Raw genomic sequence first — 9,810 nt, 5'->3', positions numbered from 1 at the left:
TTCTACCTACTTCACTCCAAAGGTCACCTGTCGTTGAATTTGAAAAGAATTTGAAACAGGCGAACAGGTTTTTCTTACACAAAGTAAGCATATAAGCTGTATCATTGATTATTAATTAAGTTCTTTCGGTCTTTCAATTATTGTTATATAATCTCTTGTAATAACTTAAGTAAAACTTCAGAACTTTCCAAGCAAGAAAGGACAAATAAATTATACTTCCACACTTGATGAATAAAATGTTAGCATCCCAAATGCAGAAAGCCCCTCTCCTTACCACTATTATTTTGCCCTTTGTTTTTATGTTTGGTCCTTGCCCAATGTCGAAAACTAGAATAAATTATTTTCCCAAGGAAGGCATATATTTAATACAAGGTCTTAAATATCTTAAAACATAGGTTATACTTTTTTAAATCTTTAACACTCTGAAATGAGAAACCTGATTTTATTTTCACTATTGAACTACGGAACACCAATGGCAAAGCTTACTTGATATTTTAACATTTTTGTGATGAATCATGCACTGTCTGCAGCACATTTTTGTGCATTTTTTGCACACATTATTTTTGTGCTCAAACTTAGCACTGTCATAGAAAAAAAAACACACTCCCATCCTTATGGAACAGCTAAAGCAAATGTTATGGTTTGTTCTGTCCGATGCAATATAGAGGTCGTGTTTTGACTCTTGTTATTTCAGTTATTTAAAATCCCGTTTAACCAAATAAAACGATATAATCATTAACAATAGCTCATCCCCTATAACCAAACAGTAAAACACAAATAATGAAATTACTTCTGAAATAATAGAAACAAAATTTTGCCAACTTCATTTTTATGTTGTTTGTTGTTGTTCCGGATCGGTATGACATACAATAAAAGGTTAAATTACCTGTGTCCGCCAGTCGATCCTTATGTGCTGTGTCCTATTACAGGATCCTGTAATAGGACACAGCACAATAGGATCGACTGGCGGACACAGGTAATTTAACCTTTATTGTAAATTTTGTCAACAATAGCCAACAGTGTCATCGGACATATGAACTAGACGACTATGACGACTAGACAAGAACTCAAATCTATGTACACATTGGCGAGCCTTTATCGTCATTATTATTTACTATTAATTGAGATGGGGCAATGGGGACGCCACATATGTGCATATTTTAATTTAACTACTGTATGAGGAAAATGAATGAAGGGAGATGCCATGTTTGGCTTAGTTATTTACTAAAACCAGCTATTTTATTAGCCAGGACAATTTTTTTTTAAAGTCTGATCATGGACCACTCAGTCTAGTTAATAACCATAAAAAAGCTACAAACTTTTCTCAGTTGAGTAGAGCGACTTTATATGATTACCTACTAGAAGAGCGCCAAAACCACTGAGCTACCCAGCAGACTAATAAATAAATAGAATCATGGACCACTTTATATTTTTAGCCCTAACATTATTAATTACAAGATTTTGTTTTAAAATTACCACACATTTATTCAATGAATCCAAATAATACACTACCATCAATGGTTCCTTCCGATTGCTTTAGCATAACTAAGATTATAACACCTGTCCTCTATGTTAAAGGATTCTAATAAAGCTCTATGTTTTGTTTACGTTTAAAAAAATAAAAGCAGAGGACGGAGCAGACAACTGTGAAGTGAACTGTCACTGTGCCTGCGTTTTACAAAAAATATAAATTAATGCATTAATTTTTATTTACAGCTCTTAATTAGTTTATGAAATTATTCCCCAAAGTATTGTTTTGAACCTAAGTTACTATACTCTAACATAGTTGCTTTGAAATTTTACATCCTGTTAGATAGGCTAGGCCTAACTTGTTTTTGTTTTGATTCACTGTCATTGAGCTGAAATGGACCGCTATATAATTGATGAAGTAAGTAGGAAAGACTATTTAATTCATAGGAGGAACAGGTCTATAGGTATTTCGATATACAGTGTACGTATAAATCTTAAAATGAGATATCTATAAAAACATCTCTCTCCAGTTCTAAATGTCATTGAAACTTGGAAATGAAATGAAATGATGAAATTATATTTATTCGTTTATAGACATTATATAAATGCATGAGACACAGTCAAATTGTATAAATACATGCTGGTAGAGGCACAAGTCAAGTTCAGGCAACTAATAGTAATAATAAAGAATTATTACACATCATGCAAATAAATAATCGTACAAAAGTAGATAAGCATAACTTAGACAGGCTGAAAATACATGCAAGGCTGGTATTAAATAATCATGGAGAGTTGGCGATGATAGTTTCTCTTTGGCCCTAGGTGCTATCTAATTCCAGAACTCAGATTAGGGTAGGCTATGCTCTAGCGAATTTCAAAATATCCATTTATTTCATTATTAGATACCGTATGAGTATTTGAATTAAGTTACATGGTGACCTGCACTCTGCTATCCTTAATAATCGAGGAGTTTTGTCCCAGAGCTGCTATCCATGATCACGGGGACAAGACAGCGAGACTATCTAGACTTTTCTAGAAATAGGCTGGTGAGAACTCAGAATTTTTTTTTTCACCGAGGCCTTCAAGATCTACAAAAAAATTAACCCTGTCAGAAGCCAAGACAGTAAAAGCCTGGTTAGGAGACTTTTGCCACACATTGAGAACAGGGTAAACAATTCTCATGAAGAATATTTTATAGATGAATTTTGGAGCTGAATTTACCTAACTTAAAGTTCCAATCCACACCTAAGTTTAAATGTATGTTGTAGGTTTTTTACAAAAAAGTTTACCGGTACTTAAGCGAATTTCTCATGTAGGGAATAAATTAAGCCATTTTTTTTTACATCATCAATCCTCAAGAGGCAAAAGGTTACTTTGATATTATATGGAGGCCACCCTTATGCAGCGTGCTGCCGCACTTATGTTTGTTTGAGTTATCATAAATAGAAAGTATGAGTCATCTGGTATCGTTCGATTCATAATGAAACGAGGAATGTCCTACAAACATATTTATGATAACCCAACATAACATAACTGTTGCAGCACGTTGTAAAATAAGTGGCCTCTGTATAATACCAAAGTACCGGCAAACGATCTAGAACTGGTAGTAAGGTAAAACTTAGTGTATTTCATAAATTGTCTGCAGTTCATTCTGAAATGTAAACATTGTTAATGTAGAAGAGCGTGAGTTATAACTTGACTTTGTACCAAAACACAACTCTGTTTAGTAAAATGTGGTAACCTACGTTTAATATTATGACTAACTTATCTTTTGCACTCATAATGTTAACCAGACTAACATATTCATTTCTGTTACAGGTTCCCAAGTCAGTTTATTACATTCCCAACTTTATCACAGAGTCTGATGAAAAATTAATCATCCAAAAAGTTAATAATGTGCCCAAGCCAAAGTGGACCCAACTTTCTAACAGAAGGCTTCAAAATTGGGGCGGGATTCCTCACCCTAAAGGAATGATATCCGAAACAATTCCTAGTGTAAGTTGAATTAATATGTCTGGGCTGACCTATTCCTGAATTCTTTGTACTAACAAACAAGACACCCCATAGGTCTATCTATGCAATGCCGAACTATTGTCGGTTATCCCCGTTTGCAGCTACCCAGTCTCCAACCCGAACGCCTTGTGATTTCTGGTTGTGGGGCTACCTAAAGAGCAAGGTTTTTGCCAGGAAACCATAAACTATTGCAGATCTGAAGAACGATCAGTATCCGTAAGAAATTGCCACAATTACCAATGCCCATAACACGACGGGTGATTGTGAGTTTTCAAAACAAGATTCGAAACATGTTTGGATGTCGGTGGACATCATATGAGGGATGTCATATACCATAAGTAAAAATGGTTTAGCTACCTACGTAAATATTTCTTTGAGTTTTAATAAACTATAATTGATATTTTTCACAGTGTTACTATATTTATTACTTCACACCCACAAAACAAACATTGCTTAAAAGTCAACTGTATAGCTATGTCTACACTCATGCGCTTTTGTGTACGCTAAGCGCATGCCTCTTAACACATGCCCTGACACAGAGGGACGCAACTGATGCATGCATCAAGGCATGCCCGAAATGAGCCGGAAGGAGCTCTATTCCATAGTGCAGAGCGTAGGGCTAGATGATCCACTAGCCCTTGATTTTTGAGCGTTTCAACTTATAACTGCTTTACATATTTGACAAGTGTTCCATGTTGTAGGCCTACTTGTTGAAAGCATATTGAATAACTAAGAAACCTTAGAACTCATAGAGGATTATTGCTCTCGTTTATTTTAGAGGGACATAGGCCTACTGAGTAATAAATCAAAAATAAAATAAAAGTCAATTAAATTAAAATTGAGATTACATTAAATCAATAAATAAATAAATTAAATAAGACAATTTTTAGTTTTATAGTACTTCTTCATCTACATTGTCCGCCATGATTTCTTACGTTTAAAAAACGTTTATTAACACTGAATGTGCGGCACCATCCCTAATATCAGAATAGCGTCATCTTTATCAAATTAGGAAAAGGTATCTAGAAAGTGAGGAAGGTGAGGCATGAGTGTGGACAGCTAAATCGCATGCCTCATGGGGCGTGCAATACCGCTTGCGTTGATGCATGTTGAATTTAAAGCTGAAAGGCACGTTGAAATTGAAAGCGCACAAGTGTCGACATAGCTAACTACTTGGTTTCACAAGAGTCACTTTGGTTTAATTCAATCAGCTGTATGGAAAAATAATACAGTACTCTTCCAACTATAAACCGTTCTAAAGCAAACATTGTAGTTTTTTGTTGTCGTGTGACTAACCATTTTTTACTTAAAAAAATGCCAGACCTCAAAATTTTGCAAACGGGGATTTTGAAGTTCAACAAACAAATTAATATTTTTATCTATGTGATAGACATTGATAAAACATTGTTAATTTAACAATAGATAAAAGGATAATCTATGATTTAACTTCCCAGGTTCCTAAGGTGGACTACAGTTATAACATAAATAGTCCTCAGTTAAACTAGGATTATGATTGGTGTTGAGCCATATGCATGTTTATTTCAGCCACAGTATTTTCATTTTATGTACCGTATCCAAGTTATTATTGAACCATAGGTTTTGAAAAACTCCCAACATACCATAAGTTAGACCGTACTATCGTTAGTGAGTCGGTGGCTCAGTCAGTAGCATCACGGACTTCAGGTCTAAGGCAGCGATGTCGTGGGTTCAGATCCTGGTCTCTGCTGAAACATTTTATCAGTACAGATCACCTTTGTACTGTGCCGGCTCACTCCTTGCGTTGCTGTATACGAGCCATGCACGGGCGGTTAGTCTATGTGGACGGGCAAATGCAATGTTAAAGGGGCCGCCAACCTCTTAAAAAAAAAAACAAAAAAAACTAACTGTTGTCATGAAACATTCTAAAGTATAACTCTATCATAAAACTGAAATTTTAACCATAGCCTATGTTTTTTTTATCTTTAATGTGGTTTACACCTTAGTTTACGACCCTCATTTACTATTACATTATACATTAACTACCAGCTGATTATATGAAACTGTTCTAATCCAACCTAACCTAACCAAACATGCTGTATGTGAGTAAATTTGGGGCAAACTAAAGTGCAGCCTTAATGTGATTTTATTGTTGTTTAAAATTACTTGTTCTACATCACTTTTCAACTGGTTCTATTACAGTGGCTACAAGAGTTTATAGATAAAGTGGCAAATTTAGAAGCATTTGACAAGAATGTGAAGCCCAACCATGTGTTAATAAATGAATATCTTCCCGGACAAGGGATCATGGTAAGTTGGGTTAGTTTAACATTTTATTTACATTGCTTGGATATCTACATTTTTGGGTACACTTTCAATGCATTTGGCACACAAAATGGTCAAGTAACAGGTGTTTACCATATTAAAGATAACTGACAACAGCATCAAAGAACCATTTTAAAATATGGCTTTACAAATAGCTTTCTGTAGAAGGTACCATGAACTTGTTTCAGATATAATCTTAGAAATAATCTTGAAAAGCCTTTATAAATTAAATTTGTTTATAATTATTTTGGTAATGCTAGGAAGTAGGAATGGAATGAGTTAATTTTGTAGGATTCAGTTTACTAATTAAATGTACTTACTTCTCAGTTTATCTTGACCCAAATTATCTTTGCTTGTTTAAACAAGATTGTTCAAATTAAATTGGTAGCTTATGAATACATATATTTTTTTTTGAATTTTATGTCTTCAATGTTTAAGATGCAATTTTTAAACAGCAATGTACAAGAAAATCATGTTATGAAAACAGTTCATTTATTTGAGCCACTCACTATAGTACCTACTTTACCTAACTTTTCAGTGACACTAGGTGTAAAAAGTGCCAACTATTTAGTATTTTATAAACTTCTGATGATACAAATCCTAGGTTATGTATGCTTATATTAAGATATTAATAGCTGCAATCCTCTGTGTTTGACAAAATCATATTTTTCTAACAGCCTCATTTCGACGGACCGTTGTTCTATCCGACAATAGCTACGATCAGCTGTGGCTCACACACAATTCTTCACTTCACCAAGGCTAATGACTTTGATGTTGTCAACAATCCGGTGAGTTATACTTGTGATTCATTCTGAGTAACTGTTATTTATAACTAAAATAGTGAGAAAGAACAGAACAGTAATCGAACAATCCATCAGAAATATTCTAGTTCCTTTGTGTGGCTATAGCTATAGCATAATGTTAAATGACTAATTTGTGTGACTTACTTTTGTTTCAATATGTTTGTCATTGGATAAAGGAATTTATACAGGTAGAAATATTTAATTTAATTTGATCATACTGATACAGTATATAAATACTTAAGATTAAGTTTATGATCAAGCTTTCCTTAATCATTGAGGTTTGAAAACATTTCTGTCTTATTTTATTCGCTTGGTCAATCTATTTCTAACATTTAGCTGCATAAGCTTAATAAAAATGGCTAATCCGTAGCATATAACATTTTGATCTTTGCTAAATATACTGGTTGACAAATAGCCAACTTGGGATGCAAACATAGTGGAGATGCGAGACTAGAGCTGGCCCCCGGTTTTCATGTGGCAAGCTATGGTTCCAAGAGATAATCGTGCCCTCCTCGACCTTCCTTGAGGGAGAATTTTTCTCGTCCTTGCACCCCCAAACAAAACCCCTTGCGCCCCTGGGCCTGAGCCCAGCGGGTCCATTTACTAAAGGAGCCCAGGGCTATGAGAGATCGAGAGGCTTTACACATCAGATAACAACGAACATTGATTTTTTGTATGAGACCAGAGTGTTTTAAATTATTACTGTTGTAGGCGGTAATTGGAAACTGTGCAGTGTAACTGTGAATAGAAAGGTTGTTGAGTTTGACAAGTACCACCTGTTTCAACAATTTTAAACTATCCGCATGGCTTTTTTCAGTAAACTATGATTAGATTACAGTTACTTTATTATATCTGATTTATCCTAATATGAAGATGAAATGTACTAATTTTGTAAAACATCCCTTTGAGTGTAAAGAGGAGCTTACATTGTGACAATAGTTAGGCAGATTACACACTGGTGTGACTCGCACGGTACGATCTACACTTGCTACGCGAAACCAACTGGTTAGTGTTACGCGAATCGCACGCAGCTCGCACAATTTCATGCAGCCCTGGCACATGCACAGTAACCGAATAACCTATTCTCATCAGTAGAATCTTCATAGACTGTTTGAGTAATTTGTTGTGTTGTACCAAGAGAATATACTTTTACCAGAAAATGACCAGGTAAATTGTGAGTTTGTCCAAGTTTGGAGGAGTTTCCTGTTCTTATTTCATATATCATGTTTTTCTAACTTTTTGGCCACTGGCTTGAATTAGTAGCATTATTGGACTAATATAGGTGCATCCACCATCGACGCTTTCGCAATCTCTTTCTTTTCTTCTTGCTTTTCTTGCTTTGCTTCTTGCTCTTCTTGTAACTAGTCTTCTTCTTTTCAGCACTAAGAGCGCTCAATAACAAAGACTCGTCTTCACTACCTACTTAGCATCTTGTCTTCAACTTTAAAAAATTTGACTGTGTTAAAAATGTTTGATCTAATATTTTGATTTTGCGATTAGCATAGTATGTAAGCAATTGCTACATGCATCCAATTCATATGCCACAAAAATTGCACCGTTTAGCTCAAACCCACCTTAACTACACTATATGCAACTTCTTAGTATTAAAAATAATAAACATGCGATTCATAGTGTTACCAAGTCCTTAGAACATCATGGTGCTTAGAGGTCCAGGATCACTTGTAAAACTATACGGTTTAATTTACTTGTCCTTCAGTGATCCTAGTCGTCTAAATCTCGAACCTGATTCAAGATTAAAATACAGTATCCTCATCAGGCTAATTTAAATGTCACTGGGCGGTCAGTGAACACTCGTAATGGAAACTGAAAACACAAATCATTAATTAATGAACATAACTGGCCAGTATTAGACACGACACTACAACACCGGTAGATGGAAGGTCATGACTCGCTCTGAAAACCGATTGCCATTTAGATGACTAGTATCACCGAAGGACAGGTAAATTAACTTAAACCAAATAATCCTTTCAAAACATCTGTTTTCATGTGAAGTGGGTTTTTTTGAAATTTTATTGACATGATTTCTGACTATCACTACAGCAGCTAGTGTAGTAGTAATGATTGTGATATCAGTGACTTAACCATGAAAATGTAATAAACTTTGCAGATTACTCAAGACTGCAAAAGAATTTCTCTTTTACTCGAACCCAGGAGCCTTCTAATCCTGCAGGACTCCATGTACCACGATTACCAACATTGTATTGATGCAGTTGACAGTGATGTGATCAGTGACAGTGTAGCCAACCTTAGACAAACCGGAGAGAACTTCATTGACGGACAAGTCTTAGAACGTTCAACTAGGATATCTCTCACAATTCGCCATGTGCCAAAAACATCAAAGCTAAAAATTAATTTTGGAAGATGACTTATAAGATTAAGTGAGAAGATGATTGCTGTAAATATATCATTTTTACTTTTGTTTACATTTCACTGAATCATTTCCTTACTCAAGGTTTTCTCTCCATCCATCGTTAATGTTACTATTTTTTAGGCCTTTCATGTTTGCTAATGAATTAAGAAAGCTAAATTTTACCATTCGACATTAAGTTGTGATTATGTTCTGTGAGAATTTGGACTGGAAATTATATATTGTTTGTTCGTTTGGACTAATCAATCTGTAACACAGTAAAACAAAAGTCTAACAAATACTGTCTAGTGCTAAATTCTAATTCTAGATTTGGATACTTTAATTTCAATAAATTTAAGAACAAAACAACAAACTTTGAGCTCAACCTTTTAGTCTTACATCATCCTTCTGTTTTGCCATATTTCTATTTTTAACATAAATTAAATCATTTTAAAACAAAGATGTTATATGACAAGGTCATTTTAGCTAGATTTTTTATGTAAATGTGAATTGCTCTTCCACTCACACTCAGATGTATATGACTTTTAAGGTAACTTATACAACTAACTTACTTGGATGATAAGTGAAATGAAAAAAAAATCTGGTTATTAGTTTTAACACGGGTTTCATGAATAATTTTGTCAAAAAAACTGTTTGCAGCACTGTAAAAATATAAAATTTATAATATTCTTTTGTATATATTTAACAGATCAATTTATAGAACAAGAGCAAGGCTGGTGTTCAGACTGGTTCCAACATTTCCGTGTTTTATTTTCATAACCTACCCTTCAGACATGCTAAAACCATCCTAGAGGATGCTATAGCAATATTTTTACAACTTCGACAAAGTACTGG

The 9,810-nt window shown here is 34.4% G+C and overlaps 1 protein-coding gene across 1 annotated transcript; it reads left to right on the top strand.

Moving 5' to 3' along the window:
• The first annotated feature begins 1,640 nt into the window (after positions 1-1,640).
• LOC128992757 (alpha-ketoglutarate-dependent dioxygenase alkB homolog 6-like) lies at positions 1,641-9,315 on the top strand. Its single transcript, XM_054416491.1, has 5 exons — positions 1,641-1,888; positions 3,289-3,465; positions 5,662-5,769; positions 6,462-6,572; positions 8,716-9,315. Exons 1-5 carry the CDS (start codon positions 1,865-1,867, stop codon positions 8,971-8,973), a joined length of 678 nt encoding a protein of 225 aa, XP_054272466.1. The 5' UTR covers positions 1,641-1,864; the 3' UTR covers positions 8,974-9,315.
• The last annotated feature ends 495 nt before the right edge of the window (positions 9,316-9,810 follow it).

Source organism: Macrosteles quadrilineatus, unplaced genomic scaffold, assembly GCF_028750875.1.
Source record: "Macrosteles quadrilineatus isolate MER2022 unplaced genomic scaffold, UCM_ALF_1.0 Scaffold_4__1_contigs__length_99947679, whole genome shotgun sequence".
Taxonomy (NCBI): Eukaryota; Metazoa; Arthropoda; class Insecta; order Hemiptera; family Cicadellidae; genus Macrosteles; species Macrosteles quadrilineatus.
This window is presented reverse-complemented; position numbering and strand designations above follow the sequence as displayed.

What these genes read in the sequence shown, in the direction of transcription:
- LOC128992757 (XM_054416491.1), top strand. Translation starts at nt 1,865, where the DNA reads ATGGACCGCTATATAATTGATGAA. An exon ending in ACCGCTATATAATTGATGAA is followed by an intron (nt 1,889 to 3,288) that starts GTAAGTAGGAAA and finishes TTTCTGTTACAG; the next exon opens with GTTCCCAAGTCAGTTTATTA. An exon ending in TTCCCGGACAAGGGATCATG is followed by an intron (nt 5,770 to 6,461) that starts GTAAGTTGGGTT and finishes TTTTTCTAACAG; the next exon opens with CCTCATTTCGACGGACCGTT.